At 37.9% G+C, this 23,153-nt stretch overlaps 2 protein-coding genes across 4 annotated transcripts in view; one reads left to right on the top strand and one right to left on the bottom strand.

Annotated features, from left to right (window-relative positions):
• STS (steroid sulfatase) overlaps positions 1-1,196 on the bottom strand; it is a 112,109-nt gene extending 110,913 nt beyond the window's left edge. For all 3 annotated transcript variants that reach the window (XM_044432587.1, XM_044432578.1, XM_044432594.1), the window contains exon 1: positions 1,047-1,196. The gene's annotated coding sequence lies outside the window, so the exon portion shown is untranslated. The remainder of the gene's footprint in view (positions 1-1,046) is intronic.
• The window catches only part of LOC123024630 (pseudouridine 5'-phosphatase), a 54,388-nt gene continuing 32,182 nt past the window's right edge, over positions 948-23,153 (top strand). The window contains exons 1-2 of the mRNA XM_044432616.1: positions 948-1,077; positions 20,548-20,766. Coding sequence (XP_044288551.1) covers positions 999-1,077; positions 20,548-20,766 — 298 coding nt within the window. The 5' untranslated portion in view covers positions 948-998. The remainder of the gene's footprint in view (positions 1,078-20,547; positions 20,767-23,153) is intronic.

Raw genomic sequence — 23,153 nt, forward strand, 5'->3', positions numbered from 1 at the left:
AAATGCATGGGTTTGTAGCCTTGAAGTAGCATCTGCTTTGATCCTCTATAGCAGACCTGGGCATCGTACGGCCCACGGGCCACATCCGGCCCGATGGCTGACCCTGACTGGCCCGCATGAGCTCACTGGCTATTTAAAAGCCAATGCAAATATATATCATCGTAATATAGATGCAAGCAATACAACTGCACTGCTTTTATTTTGAAGGATCTGCTAAATTGAATATATTGCTTTTCATGTAATGTTAATACTAATGAATATTGTGAATATTCATTAGTGTTGTTCTGTGCTCCACATTTTCATTGTATCATTGTAATGTTTCATTTACTGTTTTTAGAGACACATATTGAGCAGAGCTGTAAGTGTACTGGTCCGGCCCTTAACAACTGTCAAAGTTTCTCATGTGGCCCCATACGAAAATTAATTGCCCACCCCTGCTCTATAGGATCGCGCTGTTATTTCAAAAGAGCAGCCCCGGTTCCTTAAGAAGTGTGCGAGGAGAATCCCCATTCCCCACAGTGCAGCGAGGAATAGACAGACTTCAGCTACTCCTTCCATGGCTCGAAATACAATTGCAACTGCCGGCCCTCGCTCCTTACTCCACGGAGGTGCTAACAGCTGCATTTCGCGCATGAGCACACACTTGACTTGCCCCAACAACCCCCCCCCCCGCCATTCCCGCAGTAATGCTGGCATCCCTGCGATCGACTGCACACCTCTGCCCCGCACCCAGAGACAAGAGACGGGCTGCCCCGGCGCATGCGCAGAAAGCGCGGTGCGACCGCCTCTTCGCGAAATAGGAAGGAGCTAATTATCTGAGGCGCGTGCGCAATAAAAGCCTCGCCCGACACCCAGCCTCCGCTTTCGCCAGGGCCATCTTAGGCTCCGCCTCCTTCGTCCAAGGGAGGGGTCGGCGCTGTGGTGCGCGCGCACGACTCGGGCTCTTTGCCCCGAGTCCAGGTTGCGCTGCGGCTGGTTAGTGGCGCTGTTGCAGCACCATGGCCGAGCCCTCGTTGCGGCCGACATCGCTGCGACCCGTCACTCACCTCATCTTTGACATGGACGGCCTCCTCCTGGGTGTGTAGCGTGCTTCCCGTGCTCCGATCTCTGCTGGAGAGTATGCCTCGGGCAGGGGACGGCAGAGGCGGCCGTTTCCCCCGGGCTGCCCTCGCTTGTGGGGTCGCTGCGCAAAAGGCGGAGGTTCTGTATGTGCGGTTCAGCTTTTCTCCTCCTCTTTCTTCCCCTCCCCACCAATTCCCCTTTGATAGCAAACGTCGAGGTGACACGTGCTTAGAAAGGCGAAAACTCACTTTGTTTTGCTGTTCTGGAAAAGGGAGCAGAAGGGGAAAGCAGGCAGCCGTGTTTGCTTCTGGCTGCCCTACTTTCGGAAGTGATCCGTTCACTTGCCTGCTTTAAATTCCACGTTTCGCCATAATGATCTTCCCCTGGTCACCACCACGTGCATGATTTGAACGTCCGCACAGGGTGTATAGGAAAGGAAGGTATGGGGAACGCCGCGCAACGTAGGCATGGCACTAAGTGTGGCTTTTCTGGACGTAAAAATAAGATGATTGCTTTAAGGGTAGACAACCTGGACTATAGTTCTAATGAAACACCATTATGGCCAGTGTTAGAGATTATGAGAATTGTATCCTGAAACATCTGGAGGGTCCCAGGTTGCTTTTGCAGTTGTACTAAAATGAATTGACTGCAGTCATGTGACCTGGGTTGCGACTGATGCCAGAGATCTGTTCTTGCTTTCTTTGAATTAAGTGCCATTGAATTCGGTGACACTGATCCACAACACACAGTTGATCTGCATCAGCCACATGCTACCTAAGTTTGTTCAGAAGCATGTCCTTATTGATTTCAGTAGGACTCTGTTCTAAGTAAGTTTTATAAAACAGGTTAGGATAAGGAATGAATAGAATGGGAATAACAAGATACTAGTAGTAGGAGGTTCAGATACATTAAAATAGGCAAATAATTTCAGTTCAGGATATTAAAGATGACAATGTTACAGACAGATCACAGATTTGTAAGCACTGCAGTGACAATTACATTATAAAGCTTTTGTAGGCAGTTGCTGGAATACTGAGGAAGCCCATCTTTCATCAAATTATATTTTACTCAGGATCCAGGTAATGGGTCTGTTTGCATGTAATGGCAGAAAATGTAGATTAATTAATCCATGATCCAGGAGACTTCATCTGTTCACATGAACATAGGAAGCTGCTTCATACTTAAACAGCTCCTTGCTCCAGCTAGATGAGCACTGTTGTCCTGGAGTAGCCATGCCGAAAGCATTTTACATAGAGAGTTTGTGTGCCCTGCCTGGAGATGCTGGTGACTGTCCACTGTATGTGTTATAGTTCTGAGCTATGGCAATGAGAATGTGCAGTATTTACCATGCTAGTGCACATTTCATTAAAAACAAGTAGATGGCTTGTTATCTGCTAGATAGTGATCAAAGTTTCCTTGACATTTTTGGAGGTACAAATGCATGGCCTTGTGAATCACAGTATTAAGCAAGGCCTTGGTTTCCACTTGCCATGGAATATTTGTGTAATGGATTGCTACATGAATTTGTGTAGGAACTGTATGTCATGCTGCTTATGTTGACTAGTGTGAAAATGAGTTTTCAAAATATGTGTGGAAATATTGGAGAAACTATTTTTGAAAAATGTAATCTTTGTATGATAAATATTTGTCAGCATGACATTAACATGTATTGTTGAAAGTTGCTTCTTGTACTTGGCTATTGGGAATATTTTTGGATTGTCCCTCCGTTAAAGGAATTGGCTATATAAACCAGTAAAAGAGTAACAAACATAGATAAGCAAGAGTAATACACACAGATAACTATTTCAGGATTGGTAGAAGAATATTCCACTGTTAAGCTGTCTAAAGGATAGTAAAGAACAAACAAGCTAAACTCTAGATTGGAGACTTAACAATTGGGGTGCTGCTACACAAAAGGCCCTGTTTTGTGTATCAGTGAACCATATTTCTCTAGGAGGTGGGACTTTGATGAGGTCTTAGCTCACCTTATCAGTTTTTCTAAAGAACAGCTGCAATAGGCCTGACCTTTTGTACCTACTACAGTGCATGTGTATTTTTAGCTTAAATATTAACTATGCAACCTATTTGGCATTTAGAATTTAAACAGGTTCAGAACAGTAGCTTAATTTAACACACATTGTTTTCACAGTAATTTCAACTTGCATCTTTTTATTGCAGGCTTGTGTGATATGTGATTCACCAACATCCAACACAGCCCTCTCCCCTTGTTTCAGTAAATAGGCAGCATTTTGTTAGTTGCCTAAAATTGTAAGGTATTTTAGACAATATTGCAGCTACTGTTGTCTTGTGAATCCTCTCTAAGAAGACAAGTTGTATTCAAAGATGCAGTAATTTGAAGTATATGCTATAAAGTATTAAACCCATTCCACTTAGAGAAATTCTTGAGAGCCGCTTTCTAGTGGTGGCAGGGCTGAAGGCAAAGGGGGCATATCGGAATTGCTAGCAGCAGGAGATGTATTTCAGCATTTTAGAATGGGGAAAAAGGCACAAAAATGGAAAAGGAGCATGATCAGTAGATCCAGGAAGGGCAGGACTGGGATTTGACTGAGGTTCTGTAATGGTGTTTCTGGAATGACATATTGCTTGGCTGCCCCTTTCATTGTGCAAAGTTCAGAAAACACAGCATATTCTCTCTTTCCTGTTCCCACCCCACTTTCCTAGCTGACTTTTTACTGAAAGCCTGAATAGTTAATTAATTGCAGTACAAGTTTATCGGAATTGTAATGGGCTGTACTAAAATTCTTTTCAGAGTCTGATTTCTGTAATACATATGTAACAAGATTTAGTTAGGCAGCTTAAAAATGGAACATTCTTTACTGTGAAGCGCATCCCTGAGGGAATAGGAATAACTACATTTTAATTTTTGAAGTATTACTAGATAGTTAAGATGTATAGGTGATTTTGCATGTGTGGCAGACAAAGAAAAGGTGAACATTTGATTCTTAACACATCCTTTTACAGCTTGATTTTTGTAACTTGAGAAGAATGCTAGCACTGCTACAATTAATTCATTTGATTTGTACACTATTTTTTCTTCTAAAAGCTAGTTCTCAATCAACCTACATAGATTAAAATTATGTATTAAAATACAATCAAACTGCAATGGTTACACACAAAAAAGGAAAAGAAAAAGCAAAGGTTCAACAACCAACAACCGCTTTTCTTGAATGAATCAGAATTTGCCTGCAGGCAAAACAACAGCAGAGAGGAGTATACCTAGGTTCTATTGGGAAGGCTTTCACCATAGGTTGCATGAATAAACAAAATCCCAAATGAATGCTGGAGCTTTCAAAGGCTTGTTCCTAGCTATTCTTTTTTCTTCTCTCTAGCCAATGCTGTCATTTGAAAACCTCTGCGAGACTGACTCTAGCACTTTGAATACAGAGTTGTACAGTAAAATGATGTTTTGTTTTCCATATTTGTTGGCATAACAATGGCCCACAGATTGGAAACAGTATACAGTATACATTCCAGGCCTCAAGAAGAGATGTGAAAGAGTGTAGCAACTGTAGGACTGTTGCATTAATTTTTCATGCAAGCAAAGCTGATGCTCAGGGTGTTGCAACAAAAAATATCACCTTACAAGAAGCAACAAAGGCCTGGCATTCAGGTAGGATTACAAATATACATTGGCTACTGGAGTGCGCCAAGAAAAAAAAAATCAGTGAATGCTATATAGACCGCAGCTAAGCCTTTGTGTGGATCACAAGAAGCTATGGATGACCCTGAAAGAAATGGGTGTGCCTCAGCACTTGATTGTCCTGAAGTGTAAAACTGACTTCTGGGCAAGAAGATAGTGCTGGGTCAGAATAAGAACGGTTTCTCCTAGGCAAAGGTGTCAGACAAAGCTGTGTTTTATCTTCTATGTTCATTGTGTATTCAGAGCATATCACAAGAAAACCTGGGTTAGAATAAGAGGAAAATGTGCAAATTGGTGGAAGACAAATGATAATTTAAGATTCGTAGATACCATATTACTGGCAGAAAGCAAAAATGAAGTGAAATGAGTGATGATGAAAAAGAAAGCCGAGCATGCAACAGCTGGATTGCAGCTGACTATTAAGACAATGATTACAGAAGAATTACAGATCTTTATTGTTAGAAATAAATTATAATTATGAAAGATTCTATATATATCGGCTCAATCATCTGTTTAAATGGAGACTGTAGCCAAGAAATTCAGAGAAGATTGACCCTTGGAAAGGCAGAAGTGAAGGAACTAGAAAAGATATTAAAATACAAGGACATTTCACTGAAGACCAAGGTCAGGATACATCCACACTACTGTATTCCAGATCAATCTGTGCGCATGTGAAAGGTAGACAGGAAGACAAGTGATGTATTGAAACATGTTATTGGAGGAGACTTACCCTCGACTTCTAGATAGACAAGGAAGTGGGTCCTAGATCAAATCAAACCAGAGCTTTCCCTAGAAGCAAATCTGGCAAAATTTAGACTGTCACACTTTGGCCATGTCATGAGAAGGCAAAATTCCCTGGAGAAGACACTCTTTATGGAAAGTTGAAGGCAGAACTAGAAAAAGAAGGCCAAATATGAAGCCGCAGCCTGGAATTTACAAGATCTGAACAGGGCTGCCATGAATAAGATATTCTGGAGACCTTTTATTCAGTAGCTCACCATAAGTTGAAAACAACTTGATGGCACATAACAACAAAACAACATAATATAAAATGTTTTATGTTATGAAATTCTAAAAAGGCTTATAAACTGTCATAGCACTTGTTGAAGATTTTTTTAGCAGGAAAAAGAATGCTATAGATTTATTCTGCAGCATAGCTAAATGAATTAAGATAAATTTCATTATGTAGGATGTCAGGGAACCATCTGAAATGTATTGCCTTTCAATCCAGTGCCAAACTTGGGTGATTAGTTTTATAATTGTGAAGAAAGCATAGTGTAAAATGTTTGGTACCATTATACATACACACTTGGAATTCAGAATGCAATGGTTCATATGAGGACTAGAAAAACTAAAGGGAAGTAGTTTGCTTTTCATTGGTAGTTTTACCATCTGGCAATAACATCTTTAGATTGTTGTTTTGAATGAAGTTATATGCCCTTTACTGTGCAGAGACATTTGAAAAATACACAACATCTGGCAGCATCTATTTGGTCAAGTAATCATAAACCATTTTTGGAGTTCCAATTAGGACAATTGAGCCATTTACTTTGAATGTATATTCAGCAGTACCAAAAATAGGTGTGTGTTTCTTTCGTAAAAGAAAAAAAAAAGGAAAAAAATCTTCCAAAAAGTTTCACTCTGTTGATAATAGGATTATATTTATGTATGTGAAAGCTTTCACAGTGACTGCATTCTAGGGCCTTCCACATAGTGCTAGACTAAAGCAATACTTACACTGATGCTGTAAGAACTGTGGTGTCCGTGACAATAAATCTGTGATACCAGCAAGGTGTTTTGGGAAGTGTGCTTTGTTTTCAAGCAGAGTAGCCTCCTTTTTAGCTCTGCAGAATGTGCCATTGTGCTAGCACGTGCTAATGATATCATGCAAGTGTGGTTTACACTGTCAGTAGTATTAGCGCATTGACTCCTGCTGGGGTTACTCCTTAAGCTGTATGGAAGTCACTCAAGTAATATCTGTGGTGGGAATGGGATCTCTCTCATTCTACAAGTCCTTTCTAACCCAGCCCAAGTGAGGTAAGGCTGCATCTACTTTCATTGTCTTTTGCACATACTAGAGGGGACTTGAAGAGTTTATAAGCTGATAGTATCCAAAAAATAATTAGATAATCCAATATGTGTGGTCACTTGTACTGAGAAATGCATCAGTCTTATGAACTATGTTACAGTCTTTCTCCCCAAAATGTGCAAGTGCTGCTTAGGCCAGCTTGGAACTGAACCCATGGATTGGATATGTTATCTCACATTTGTTGGTACAATTAATATGAATATAACCATAGTGGAAGAACTACTTAAAGACAGAAATTGCAGGAATTCAGTCCCTTCTACATTCAAGTACCAATTTGAATTCTACTTATTTTTATAGACATACTATTTCTATAGTATTGTTGTTAATATTCTGTGAAAATGGAATATTAAAGAATTAATATTAAATTTGGTAACAGCAGCAAAATTGATAATAGTGAAGAACTGGAGGGAGAAACTGGTTCTTTAGTTAATTGAAAGAAGTTTGGAATGTAACTGTTAATGATAAATTGATGTGTGGGGTTAGGGTGAAAAAGCACTGATAAAGAAGAATGGTTTTAACAATATATGGGGTTATTGAAAATTAATAAGAGGGGAGGGTATGCAATGCATTTTTGGATGAAAGAAGATATTCCTGAAAGAGCAGAAATATCAAGGGAAAAAATATACAAAAATGGTCCTGGTGGAGGCGTGCACTTAGTGTGATTTTTAAAAATACTTTCTTTGGTTCTTTTTCACAGACACACATTTTTAAGTGTATTTTGCTATTTCCTTTTATTGTATTTGTAACCTTTTAAAAATAAAATATAAAAAAGATATTCTATTTGTTTATTCTCTTTGACTCAAAAGTGATGAATTACTTTGTGCATTTTGCTTTTGCATGCTTGCGCTGGAGGCTTTTATAAAAAAATAAGTGAAACATGGTCACATACATTTTTGTACCATGAAGAAAATGGTAGAGAAATTTTGTCCTCAGTAATAACAAATGCACCAATTTAGTTTCATCTCAGTTTTCTATTTACTTTACTATGGCTTTAATATGAGAATTAATCAATTAAACAAATTGTTTGCCTTATTATTCTATTCAAATAGTTGAATTACAATTGTGCCAAGTAACTATTTTCTGACTCCCTTGTCCCTGCAGGTGTATCATTTTGCTTGTGTTCTAATGAATATCTGCTGTGTTCTGCTAATGATGTAATCCAACTTTTATCTTCTAAGGAGTAAATGCTATAGCATATATTGGGAGTTACTTCTGACTAACTTGCTTTAGAATTCTTTTACACAGCATATGCATGACTGAAAAAAAAGCTTTATTTATCCCAGTCTTTCTTTTACTGAAGAGGAAAAACAGCCCTGAGTCAATAACCTGTAGTTTGTGCAGCTGATATTGATATAATGTTCTGCATTTGCTCTCAGGTCCTGTTTTGATCTTAAATACTTCCAGCTTCTATAATTATAAGGGATATGCTTGTTTGAAGTAACATTGTAAGACTGATTTTGTGTAGTCTTTATTTTCTTATAGTGAAGGCAGATAATTCTGGATTCTGGGGTATATTTCCCTAGTATCTTCAGAGTGGGTTCAGCTGTCTGCCGTAATGGCTGATGATAAATTCAGAAATAGCTTTAGGATTACTCTTACAAAAAAAGTAACAATTCATCTATCTGTTCTGACTTGCATATCACAAGGTGGTAGAACTGGCAAGAGATATGCTTCAATTATAATTGTGGACAAACAACTGGTTAAAATAGATGCAGTGTTCTAAAAAGAAAAAAAAAAACCCTTGTTTTTAAGAGCAATAGCTGTGGAGCCCAAATACTTGATAGCAGATGTCTGGGTGTTACTAGGGATATAAAGGATATGAGTAGGGTAAAGCCTTGTCCAGTATACCCCTCATTCACACTTAAATAGGTATCAGTAATTTGCTATTGCTATTATCTTGAGTTTGCTTACCTTCGTAGAAACTAAACTAAAAATAGGTGATTAAAGCAATAATGAAACATCTATAGTTAAGACAAGGTTCAAATCAGAACAATGACAATAAAATCACCACTCAGGCCAACAGACATAGTTAGCATATTATCAGTTTTCTATAGACTGAAATCAGTATTGTTGTAAACATGCTTTGGAAACTTATAATTTGGGGTCATTAAGTTTAAAGTTTGTGGTCATCTAAGGGAGAGGCTATGCCAGCAAATTTAGATAACTCAACAGTGGCCACAGGATTGGAAAAGGTCAGTTTACATTCTGATCCCAAAGAAGGGCAATGCCAAAGAATGTTCAAACTACCGCACCGTTGCACTCATTTCTCATGCTAGCAAAGTTATGCTCAAAATCCTATAAGCTAGGCTCCAGCAGTAAGTGGACCGAGAACTACCAGAAGTACAGGCAGGATTTCGAAGAGGGAGAGGAACTAGAGATCAAATTGCCAACATATGCTGGATCATGGAGAAAGCTAGGGAGTTCCGGAAAAACATCTACTTCTGCTTCATTGACTATGCTAAAGCCTTTGATTGTGTGGATCACAACAAATTGTGGCAAGTTCTTAAAGAGATGGGAGTCCCAGACCATCTTATTTGTCTCTTGAGAAACCTATATGTGAGTCAGAAGCAACAGTGAGAACTGGACACGGAACCACTGATTGGTTCAAAATTGAGAAAGGAGTTCGGCAAGGCTGTATACTGTCGCCCTGCCCATTTAACTTACATGCAGAGCACATCATGAGAAAGGCTGGGCTAGATGAATCACCAGTTGGAATTAAGATTGCTGGGAGAAATAACAACCTCAGATATGCAGATGATACCACTCTCATGGCAGAAAGTGAAGAGGAACTAAAGAGCCTCTTGATGCGGGTGAAGGAAGAGAGCGCAAAAGTTGGCTTGAAACTCAACAGTAAGAAAACTAAGATAATGGCATCCAGTCCTCTCACTTCCTGGCAAATAGATGGGGAGTTAGTGACAGATTTTATTTTCCTGGGCTCCAAGATCACCACAGACGGGGACTGCAGCCAAGAAATTAAAAGACACTTGCTCCTGGGAAGGAAAGCTATGGCAAATCTAGACAGCATACTCAAAAGCAGAGACATCACCCTTCCAACAAAAGTGCATATAGTCAAGGCTATGGTTTTCCCAGTTGCAGTGTATGGCTGTGAAAGCTGGACCATAAGGATGACTGAGCGCAAAAGGATTGAGGCCTTTGAATTGTGGTGCTGGAGGAGACTCCTGCGAGCCCCTTGGACCGCAAGGCGATCAAACCGGTCAGTCCTAGAGGAGATCAACCCTGACTGCTCTTTAGAAGGCCAGATACTGAAGATGAAACTCAAATACTTTGGCCACCTAATGAGAAGAAAGGACTCCCTGGAGAAGAGTCTAATGCTGGGAACAATAGATGGCAAAAGAAGTGGACGGCAGAGGATGAGGTGGCTAGATAGAGTCACTGAAGCAGTTGGTGTGAGCTTGGGTGGACTCCGGGAGATGGTGGAGGACAGGAGGGCCTGGAGGAATGTTGTCCATGGAGTCAGGATGGGTCGGAAATGACTTCGCGACTAACAACAACAACAGCAAGAGAGAAGCTAATTAGTTACAATATTTTATAATCTTGCTGCTATATGTAATGTAATTTTTCATTAACAAAATGATGATGTGTGTTTGTTGCATTACTTTGAGTTTTAAGTGTTTTTTGATCTGGCTTTTATTGATATTGTACATAATTCAAAAGTTTAATTAAGGATTAATTTTACACCAAAGTAGCTGAAGGGATAGGAAACTGGAAAAAAACTTAGAAAATATAGTGAAAAATGTTGAATATATAGAATTTATATGGTGGCTGGTTACAAAATTGCAGTGAAGCTAATCTGAATAGAGAAAAAAGTTCAGTTGTTAAACACAAGAAATAAAGTCTGAAAGGTTTTAGTGTAGGGCAGCACAATGTTAATTTTGGATAATATAGTTTCTCTTGCGGAACATTCATTTAAATAAGTAACATCACAAATTTGAATATAACTAAATCATTGTATATGTGGAAAGGTTGATTGGGCACTTCAAATCTGTTCTAAATGGGCAGATTTTATTCATAGCATATAATTGCCACTGCAGTGCATGGTGTTTTGTTGGTTTGCTTCTTTATTTGGAAGATTCATGTTTCCCTGTGCATGAAATACAAATACAGTTAATTTGGATATGTGTGCAAACAGAGTTAGGTAGTTCTAAACCTGAGCAAATTAATAACTGAAGGCATGTGTGTGCTGGGTTTAAACTTAGATTCCTGGGAAAAAAGTCATTAAGTGTGAGAGGGAGAACCGAGGAGAGGCATCTTGGTACACAAGCATGTTCAGGATGCTCCCCACTACCTGCTACTATGAATTTGTGGATTATAAGTCTGTTGCACTTCCTACGTATTTTGTTGTTGTTGAAAAGTGTGCATTAATTCAAGCATGACCTTAATTTTTCATTAATGCCTTTTGATTTTCATGGAGGGGGATTACTATGTCTGATCCCCTTACTGTAAGTTGGAGGTGAGGCAGTTGGGAACTATTGGGATGACCAGAACGTTTGATCCAAATGTGGCTTTCTCCAAGTACAGCTATTCCTCACCTTCAGCCACAGCAGGTCAAGGGTGCCAGTTTATCTGGAAGAATCTGGCTGCCCTTCTCTCTGACCAAACACATCAACAGCCTTTTGTCTCATAACTTTTCAAGTTAGCAAGTTTTGCTTTCCAAAGCACATCTTATGTAATAAAATCTAATTGTAATGCAGAAGTCCCAACAGTTTTAAGCCCAAAATAGTGTTGAAGTTGAATGAAAAAGAAAGTCACAGCATTTTGACTTTGTAACCGTTTTTTTGTTTGAGTAGCTCTAATTTTATGAAGCGGTAAATTGAAAGGGTCAGAGTACTATGACCACCAGGCTTTAGTCTCTCCTGGCTTTAAAGGGCAAAGGTGCTGTTTCCACTGGCTCAATACAGCCAGCAGGGAGTGTGCACAAGCACCATAATGTTTCCTTCCGTTTTCGCATCTGTCTAAGCTGTCTGTCCTGACTCGGAGCACTTAATCTGATAATCTAAATTGTATACCAGCATTGGAAGGCAGAGAGCAATTTGGCCACTTACCTGGAAACAATTACAGTCTGGTTCATACAAACAGTGATGTTTTTATTTTGAAGAAACTGGTGAACTATCTGTTCGCCTGGACATTGCTACCCGCATTTAAGTGTCTGTGGTCTGGTTTATGATGATATCTTTAGATGATGACTTTTTGAAACTTAAAAAAAAATGTTGAGGAATTCTGAAATATCTCTTAGAGGTGAATTATTTCTTAGAAGTGATACCCACACTGTATGTCATTACATTTTGTTAAATGCAGATCACTTCAGAAATCGTGCATTAGGAGTACCTCTGTAAAAATATTGTTAAAATAAAGATAAAGCATCAGGCTGTTCAGATGGCCGCCAATATTTATCATTAATTTGCTCAGTTATTTTTCCTCTCAAAACTTGAATAGTACAATGTGATGTTTTTGCAGTAACTCCTATACAGTGTGACTTGAGCCCTGAATCAAACTCCTGTTGAGATAAGCACCTGCTAAATCAGGACTGCAAATAGGATCCCTTTTGTTTCTTTGCTGTACTAAAAATGTAGCAGTAGCAGAAATACATAGTTTTGTGAACTAACTTCTATGGAATTCCACTTTGTATTCTATTCCTGTTACTTAGTAATAAAAGTTTTGATACAATAGCAGTTTATAAAGGACTTGCTGACCTAACATAAAAAATGAAACTGCTTTAATGATAAATGGAACTTTTATTATAGGAAGTCCAATTAATATGGAACAAAGTGGAACCTGTTGTTGATACTTTATATTTTAATGTAAATCTTGCACAATCGTATATAGTTGATTTGAAGTGATTGAAAAACTAGTTTTGAAAACTATAATTATTTTCTTTACAAGCCTCAACAAAGTACTGATTGATAGAAAAATAAAAGTCTTTGCTTTTTGGGAAATCTGCCAGGTTATGATGTTATATTTGTTTAAGATCCCTTAGCATTCGTTCCCTTTTTTCTTTTCTGATTTCTTTGTATTTTATTCTTTAAGAAAGTACTAAAAATTATTGACTGTGTAACTCATCTTAGAAGGTTTGACCAAGATAAAAATATTCTTACACATGGCAGTAGAAACATGAAAATTGAGGTTTTTCTTCTTTTAAACTAAAAATAGGCCTACATTGTGTAGAATATATTAGTATTGTCCATAGTTGCCATTGCCATACCAAACAACTTTTTCAATGGGAGGTATTATAATTATTTTGATCCTCGGTTTCCTATTTGTCTTTGAAAATTGTTGTCTAGAGACCTAATTAATGGAAGTTGATGGCTTATTGGATATTGCCTTGTTGAAGTGAGGTCAGTAAAAGCTCTGCATGCTTGTATTTCAAGATACTTCCTCCTCCCCATGTCAACAGTTTTCATTTCTTGACCAATTTTTGGAAATTGATGTTTTTCTCTCATACTATGCTGTAGCTATTTGCAATATGAAGAATACATAAAATATATCCAGAATATTCATTTGACATCTGCAGCGGAATGTTACTTTAAAAAGTCTATTGCATGAAGTTGGACCCAGGGTCTTAGCAGTGCTCTTTTTATGGCATTGCTTCCTATAACACTATTTGAAGTAACTGCAGTATCTGCAAAACCTTTTGCCTTTTCTTCATTAGCTGGATACTTATTGAGAATCTGTGATGTTTACCATACTGTCCCTTCTAAAATCTTGGAGATAAAGGACTTTCCTTTGCTGAAGCCATGCTGATTTTGTTTCTCCCAACAAGGCTTTCTCATTTCTGTGTCACTACTTATAATTTTCTTCCAATTTATCCAAGACTGAGAATAGGTTGTCTAGCACTTTTTAAATAGTGTTATTACATATGTATTTTTATGAAATGTACAGCAATTTCATATTTGAGTTGGTCAACTACCCTATTTCATTTTAATTTTGCTGTTCAAGCAGTCCCTTCCTCAGTTGATTCACCTTTATTTTAAATATGAAAACCACAAAATGCAAAACATTTTATAAAAATAATGTAAGCAGCAGTGAAATAAACTAAGCGATCTGTAAAATTAGTTCAAGCCATATCTGAAGCATTTGGGCACAAAAAAACCCTAAAAATGTTGGGTGAATGTCATTTAGCTCTAGGCATTTGATGATTTGTATTTTGCTAATTAGCTCTCAAACTTTATCTTTCCTCATCTCTGTTTGATATAGTTCTACAGATGTTGTCTCTTCCTAAGAGTAGTTACAATGTTGATATTTTTCCAACTGCCAATATGAAGACATTTGCATTAGATTCATTTTGGATTTGCTGATCCCTCTGGGTTTGTTTCCCTGTGCACACAGCACTAAGCAATGATGTGAAGGAATAGAACTGTCTTCCTTTTTTAATTTAATTTGAGCTTGGAATATTATGAGAATTAGTTTTTTTATTGGTCAGTTTCAGCCAAATGGTCAGATGTTTAGTTATTTCATAAGAATCATGACCTGCTTAGGAGTCCAAAAATTTGCAGAAGGCTGAAGTCGGAGGTTTGGTTGGAGGAAAAAGAAGAGAAAGATGCAGTTAAAATCAGAAGAAGAGCTTAGAGTAAAAGGAAGTTAGGGCAAAGTGAATCAAAACAAACAACTACTGTTTTGCTTGATTAGAGTTGGGGAGGGAAAAGACTAAGCAAAATCAGAGAGGTTTGCTTGCTCAGTTCAAGTCACAGAGGCTTATTTGAATTTTGGCATGCACAGGAAATAATTTCCATCCTTACAAGGCATGGTTTGTCATATGATCTGCATCTGAACAGGTGTGGTAAGGCTTCTCAGAAGGGAAACCCCTCCAGTAATCAGTGGGCTGTTGAAGCTTATCGGAGAGTATTGAGCAATGCTGCTGGATACCAGAGACACAAGAAGCATTGTGGAACTTGCTCCAGGTATGGCCCACAGTTTAAATAAGGGGTGGTGGCTTATTTTGATAATGAGAACCAGGTAAGAGTGAAGGCAGGCTGGCCGGCCGGCAAGCAAGGATCAGAACTTCAGGAATTGTGGAACTGATTGAATGCTGGGCTTACGCAGCTTGAATAAGAGCACTGTGTGGAGATGGTGCTGAGCTTTTTCACAATACAGCTTTTCCAGCAAGACAGTTCAGATGTTCATAAAAAGGGTAGAGGGGAGGAGTTGGCAGGTGACTCTGCTTAACCTCTTGACTCTAAGTCAGAATTAACGAGCAAGATTAGTCAGACAGTGCTTGAGGACCAAACTGTCTTGGGCATGGAGGGAGGTACTGTAAAACTAGCGATGAGGAGGAAAAGTAAATTCCTAGACCATTGGAACAGTGCCAGGCCAAGGGGGCATACTATTTATGTAACATCAGGTGTTTCTCACTGTTTGGTTTACATGCAATATGGTCCGCCCGGAAGGTGGACTCCAAGCTTGGGGAAAACAAGAGGAAGAGGGGACTCGGTCATTTTGGAAGCAGCTCTTCACTTGGGTAGAAGCCTTTCACAGATTTGCTTCATGCAATTCTTGCAAATTCATTTATGCAATTTGTTAACAAGTTTCATAGAAAACTCCCTATATCATGACAAAACCTGTTAGGCCGCAATAATGGACCATATTTTTTAAGTGTATAAATTATGCTCTGCTGGAAAGGAAAAAGAGAAACCCTGGAAAACAGTCCGGTTAGCTTACCAGACACAGTCTAGTTAGGTTATCGGGTTATGTTTATCCGTGACTTTTTTGTTAAGTTGTTGTTTATATGATGTTATATATGCAATATCTTTATGCCATTGCACTGAAAGTACAACCATTATATACTTAATCATGTTCAGAGTAATTTTCAAGTGATATGAAAGTGTCTCAACTCTGAAAATATACTGGTAATAGTTTGTTGCTTTTCTGTGGTACCTATAATTTGCCTTTTGCCCTTGCATGAATCAAATGCTCATGCAAGAAATGCCTTCAATGGAATGCACTAGTCAGCCTTCTCAGATTGACTTTTTACCATATAAATTGTCCTTTAGGGTGGTGGTATGAAGATTATCATATATTGAAAAACCCATGTGCCTTTATGCGATCGCATTGGTGGTTATTTCTTGTGTGCATGCAGACAAATTTAAATCAAAAGATGAGCCTTATTAGTATAATGATGCTAGTTTAGGAATTGCCAAATGATACGCTCTCCAGGTTGAGGAAGTAAGGGAAAAAAATAGAAAAATGACCTATTCTGCTTTTAGGGATGAACCTAAGCGTACCTGCTTGATTTAGCCAAAGACCACTGTTAAAGGTAAACTTGCTAAAATGAAGTATTTGCATATTACTTGCATTGGAACTATGGCACTTATGCTTTTTAGGTAGTAATTATTTTCTTAAGAAAAGTTGTCCCTACTGTGTCCCTGAATTTATTCCTGAACCTTCTGGTGGTAACAATTTGTGAGAGTGCTCTTTAACTGGGGGTGGTCTTTCATTCTTGCAATAATGATTTCTATTCTTAATAATTGAAGAATCAAGCCAGGAGCAATTATTTTTCTTGGCTGTAATGAGGCACGCATTTACAGCAAGCTACATTGTAGCATACAGAATATCAATTTATAGCAGGTACTTATGCTTTCTGTGTAATATGGCAGGATAAAACTTATTTTCAGTAGCTAAAGCTTTAAAGAATGGAGTGTCTGCTCCCCATTAGGATGAGTTATTGATAATTGTATTGAATTATGCAAAGTGTTAATCAAAAAACTTAATTTCAAATCATCACTGAGTTAAATTAGCAGCAATTGGAGGTTCTTGGCAATCACAAGAATATTTCTTTTTCTTACTCACTGAATATTTTTTAAAGTACTAGTAATCTACCCTTCTCTTTCGTATATACATTTCTATTTGTGGTATGCTCTGGAAAGCTTTCAGATTTTTTTAAATATATGCATAATATAGATCATTAGGTTATCACTTATACCACCGAGGAGAGGTAAGGCTATGTTCTTCTTGTAAATCAGCAAGAAAAGTTGGTTGTTTTGAAGATTTTGTTGCAGAAGAAAGGGACTGGAAAACGGTAGAACTGTGGAGATTCACTTATTTCCTCCCTTTTCTGCACTCCTTACTGTCCCAGTGCATTCTCCAGAGGAGACTCCACAGGGGAAGATGGAAGAGTAAAAGCTCTGCCCCTTCCCTTCTAGCTGTGGGACAGTCACATGAATGGAACACAACTCAAAGGATGCTTCCTCCAGTGGAAGCAAACTCAGGATCTGAGCTATTATATTTATTACCGTATTTTGCTCTAGTATTGCAAAGTGTACCAATTGATAGAATTTATTTTCCCCTGTCTTTAAATGGCTCAGTAATTCTTTTAGATGGAAGCAACAGTTTCTCAACACTTGAGAAACAGAATTCAGAGTGAGCCATCTTCATCAGGCTGCCAGTTCCCCTGCTCATGTGCTTGCTGAGAGCATCATGTAGGAGAGCCAAGTGAACAGGGGTGTGGGAATTTTGCTTTTTCCATCCTCAGGCTATCAACCTTGGCATCTTTCAGAGTCCCTAGCATTTGTGCTGACGGAAAGAAGCATTGTGATATATAACCTGTGTTATTTTGAGGGGCCCATGATTACAATGGAAAGATGCTTAACTTTTCCCCTGAATCTCTCCTGACCCTTATGTTACTTGCAGTATATGGATCATCCTGTCATTTAACAATATAAAATTGACCTGATGCTGACATGGCCTTAGATTGATATAAAGTATAGCTGAGTTCAGGTCAGTGATACAAATCCAGAGATTTTGAGCTGGAAGCTGCTTGGGAGAATGCCCACAATGTTGAAAGCTTGCCTCGGATAAACAAGTGGTGTTTATGCATTTTTATGCTGATGGATTAAAAATGCACATTTTACTAGCTATGAAGGCACAGTCTGGATGAAGCAATTTTTGAGTGATATGGTAGAATATGGACATATATTTATCTTTCTACTCTGAGCTATGGTTATCTGAATAAACTGACCAAGTTATTTGTGTTATCTTTATCCTTGTCTGCATGTTTTGCTTTTTCATATGAGGAGAAGGAAGCATAAGCATATGCTTGCAGCTTAGGCCCCTAGACCATAAACTTGTGTCATTTTGTAACAGTATTTATCTTATACTGCCAAAAAAGAGCTTCAGTTTTGGTGAGCGATTAGTTGGGTAGCAAGAGTCACAGGGAATCGGAATTAGAAATATAGTGTTTCACCTAATCTGTGTATTTCAGTTGTATGTCACGAACATTCAAGTTAATTTATGTTCACTTGGCAGAAGCCAAGGTGCATTACTGGCTATGCATTTCTTCCATAATAGCATAATTTTTGACCTCTAAAAACTCAAGTACAATACAAAATCTCCTGAATTGTCTCTGTAGTTGTGATGGCTAGAAATTTTAAATTGAATTCATACAGAAGTCTATATGTTACACAGAGTGTTCTGAAATGCTAGCTATAGATATATTTTACTCATCTGTCAATGAACTTTTGTATGGATTTTCTAACAAATTACTTCCTCACCTATTCTGTATTCGATCCACAACACGTCAGCTTCTTGTTTCCCTAAGTAAGCTGTAATTGACCATATTAAAATAACAACTTTTAAGTTCTTTAAGGCATGCAGTGGTTTAAAGCAATCTCTGCCCAGAGTTTCACATTACTGATAGGGCTGATACAGAAGAAACATATATTGGGAGGCAAGAAAATGGATATTATATTAGTTAGATATATGTTTATTGGCCAAATGAATTGGCCACTGGGGAAGATAGTAGTAGAAAAGAAGGAGCGAAATGGCAGTTGGTCCCAGCCAACTGGAATGACTGCTCATTCATGAATTTGGCATGTTACAGTTTGTAGACAATGTGTCTTTGTTCCAGAGAAATATAGGAGAAGTCTACATTGTTCATTCATTTATCAGCATTCAGAGCAATGGAATCCCCTGGTGTCACAAGTACCATGTTTGCAGAACTGGAGACTTACTAGTTGCTATGGTGGAAAAGAATCATTAGCAGAAGGTTAAAAATTATGCTGGAAGAATAGCAAGAACTGAATAAATTTGGTCTGGGGCACCATCAAACAAAAGGTAGACAAAATCAAACTGATAGCCTCAGACCTGTCCGTCTCTGGACTTTACCAGTTTCCAATCTCTCCTTCGTGGTCTCTGTACATCACACCTATGGGCTCTGCAGTACTGGATGCCTTCTGGCAGCTTGTGTTGTACTGACTGGCCTGAAGCCTTGGAGCCAAGGATAGTTTTAGTGTGCTGATTTCTAGTGAAAGCCTATGCCAGCTCTGTTCTTGAGCTTTCCTGAGGCTCCAAAGAGATAAGTAGATAATTTTCCTGCTCCTTTGTATGGTGAAATTTGTCATGATGATGGATAGATGGAGATTCCATGTGAAGATCAGTGGCAATGCACCATTATCCATTTGTATAGTGGACTTTGATTTAAAAAATGGAAGAGATAGTATCAATAGTCCTTCTGATTCAAACCAACTTCAAGAAGTGCTTGCAAACCAACCTTTCTTTGTTTTTCCCCCTTTTAAACAGCCTCAGAAAAATCGTATTACTGTACATATGTTTGCTTGTCTCTTTTTAAAATTAATAAATTCAGAGGAAGTTTTGATATGCATGAATGTGGCCTGAAGATAACTTACTCTTAAACCCCCTTGATTATAGGTTATAGGGTTGTAATGGAAGTAAAATCAGATGTAAGTATACTAGTGCCACTGGCACTGTAATGAAAACTGTGGTGTCTTTTGAAGAACGTATAAAGGCTTGTTCAAAGGCTTGAAAAATAAATTTATAGTTTAAATAGAATATGTAATGACATCCCTTGAGTACCAGATTTCCCTCTTCATTTGTCATCTACAGTTTCATGATAAAGATCATCTCCCAATTAAGGCAATGTTTTGCTTGCACACATGCGGTTAGATATGAACGACACTTAAAACCCATCATTGTATATTGCAGCCCACAATAGTGTGTTTTAATTTGTAATTAATATTAATTTTAATATTAATTTTGATTAATATGGTTCAGTCACCTTCCCCAGCCCACTAGGAATTATGCTACAGCAAACCATTGCACTGTTTCCGTGCAGTCTTGTGTCTGAAATTGCAAAGGGACTTACTGGGCTATGGAGGAAAGTAGTGGCAAAGTTATTTTTCCTCTTAAGAATCTTGGGTCATTTTATTGAAAGGTAAGCTTTCCCTCACCTAAAGTGTCTTGGATTTTTCTTCAGTCCAATTGAGTTGGGGGGATTTTGGCTCTCCCCTGAAATACCTTCCAAATTTACTAATCCTATATGTGTAAGTAAATTTAACTTTATGTCTGCGTTAGAGAAAATGTTATCATCCTTGTTACTTCTCTGTTATAAAATTGATATAATATTGGTCTGGTTCACACATTGTAACAATTCATGGGTGAACATTCTTGATTCTAGCGGTCCTAGCTGTAGCAATGTAAGTGTGGTAGCTATATGTAGCAATTAGTACAAATGGGGTACCATTTGTTGATGATGTGAGAGGTGGGTTTTTCTATTTCTTCAGAAAGAAAGCACACATAAAGTACTATTTTTGTAAGCCTGAATTTGCTGCTTTAAGCTTCAGATCTTCTTTGCAAAATGCTGCTGCTTACATTTGAATTTCCTGGATTTGGGGATCTTGGTTTAGTTGTTCAATGTTTTGAAATCTGAGTGATAAAACACCAGTGGCATAAAGTTACTAATTCTGCTGTCTGTCTGTCTGTCTTTTAGATACTGAACATCTTTATACTGTTGTGTACCAAGAAATTTGTGACCGCTTTGGAAAGACCTACACCTGGGATGTGAAATCCTTAGTTATGGGTAAAAAAACATTGGAAGCAGCAGAGATAATCCGAGATGCCCTAGACCTTCCAATAACCAAAGAGGAATTAGTGTATGAAGGTGAAATTAAGCTACAAGAAATATTTCCCACAGCTGCATTGATGCCAGGTTTGTAATTTGTTAGATTTGTGCATATCAAATTAAATCCTGGTAGTCTTAATTCTAATTGTTCGTTTCACAAAATAGCATTTTTCATGTGCTGGTTGTTTTCCTAATGCCTTGGAAGTTTGAAGAAAATTGTCATTAAAAAAGAATTACTGAGATTTCTTCCAAGAACCGAAGAATAAATATGATGCACTTTTCAGCAGTTCCATCTGTTGTCTTCTGAACATGGCAGTTAGATTAAGAGGAAGAAAAATAATATTTTCTTCTTGACAACTCTGAATATTTTCATGGTTAGTTACAACATATTTTAAGCTATTCCTTGATCATTTCTTCGCACTGCACAAATCCTGTTATCACAAGTGAATGCCTCATTCTGTCTGACTGCCTGGGCCACAAATGCCCATGAACAATTTTTCCTTCCCCTCAGCAAATTATAGTGTTAGGTAGAAAGGTAAGTTCCTCCTGCCAGGTTATCTGGGTAGACTTTGAGACAAGAGTCAACCTTTCAGTTTTTGCTAGGCTTTCTTGAAAGGACACTGTGAAGTAACAGAAAGGACCTTTTGAGTCTCCAGGTTGGTTGAATTTGATCTAAAGATCTGAGGTTCAACACCCCTTGCAAAAAACACAAATGAATTTTCAGTGTAAATTAGTTCTTAATTCTTAAAAATGAATTAAGATTCATGGTATTCTTAAAATATTAAAATTGTGTGTGTGATATATCATGACTACATCTATATTAAGCATAGAGCAATGAAAGCTGATGGGATGGGAGCTATTTCTGTAAACAAGACTGCACTTTTGCCAGGCTATTGAATCATTGTTTTCTCATCCATGTCTTGTTCAAGTAAATGTTTTTTCCCCATTCATTTTCTAAAAATGGGGGGTGGGGGGTGGGTAACATAACCTTGGGATGAATTGATACCAATATCTTCAACTGGTAGTGATGTCATGAGTCCTTCTTACAGCAGACACAAAAGTATTAGCAATACTTCTTAAATTACCACTACATTTTTGGAGTTCTTTACTAGTTTCTTCTTTCAGAGTATAAACTATTTCTGGAGTTTGCCTTCACTCAGTAATTCACAGTTGCTAAAGTAATGTTTATGCTTTTTGAAAAAGTCAACACACAGTAATCTTCCATTTTTGAAATCGAAAGCTGTAATACTTAAAAAATAAAGAATCTCTGAGAAGCATTAACAGATTTCTGGGAATTATTATTTAAGGGCCAAAGAGTTTCAGATAGATCCTACTTTGCTGACAAGAAACAAATACATCATCCCACAGCTATACCTGAGTTGTGAGCATAATGGAGATTTGCTTTTTCCATCTTGAATATAAGCAATTACTTACAAACTCATTGGTTGGTAGAAATACCATGATTTACAGGGAAATACAATGTAAAATACACTGTCAGTTATGGTTTCTGCTGTTGCATTGTGTTCTGTTTTAGTTCCGAAACTACACAGTAGCATAAGAGAATCATTGCTCGCTGAATTTGCCATTGGGATTTATACTGTGTTTAAGACAGTTTCTTGTAATGTGACTACCAGATATGTATATTAATATCTGTCTAAATTTAAAATGTGGGTTCCCTTATATCCATCTTATATTCATACTGATTTGTACATGCTTGTTACATTTCAAGACTATGTATGTATGTATGTATGTATGTTAAGGAAACAAAAGAGATGTAATGAACTGTTTGCATTCCATCAATACGTCTATTATTTTTAATCGATAACAGCAGATTCTGCAGGTTTTAAAAATCCTTCCAAATCCTTGGGCTGTTGCGTCACCAAGACACCATTTGTCTTAAACATACGGATATGATTAAGACTATCATATACTACCTTATTTGGATTGCTTATTTTAGCAACTTCTAGAAATTTTGTCTGAAATGTAACACCCATAGGTATTATAAAAAAGTGTAACTGGTCAAGATAAAAGAACAAGATGGAAGCTGAGTACTTGAAAATCCTGTATACCTTTTACATCGCAATAAACAGGGTACCATCTACAGGAAATGTTGAGCTATTGCAGTTTCTTAATAAGACCTAATTATCGCTGTGATGGTAAAACTGAATCCCTATTTTTGCACTGCTAAAGTAGGAAGTCAAAAGACAACCAGAATAAGCTCTATGCAGTCAATAAAAACTAGACCAGGAGCTGACTGTGGCTCAGATCATGAGCTTCTGGTTGCAAAAGTTAGGCTTAAATTGAAGAAAGTAGGGAAAAGCAATAGGCCATGACCTGAATCATATCCCTGATGAATATACAGTAGAGGTGACAAATAGATTTAAGGAATTAGATCTGATAGGCAGAGTGCCTGAAGAACTAGAGATGGAGGTTCACAACTTTGTACAAGAGGTAGCAACTAAAACCATCCCAAA

This window comes from Varanus komodoensis, unplaced genomic scaffold (genome assembly GCF_004798865.1).
Source record: "Varanus komodoensis strain SLA01 unplaced genomic scaffold, ASM479886v1 scaffold1, whole genome shotgun sequence".
Lineage (NCBI taxonomy): Eukaryota > Metazoa > Chordata > Lepidosauria > Squamata > Varanidae > Varanus > Varanus komodoensis.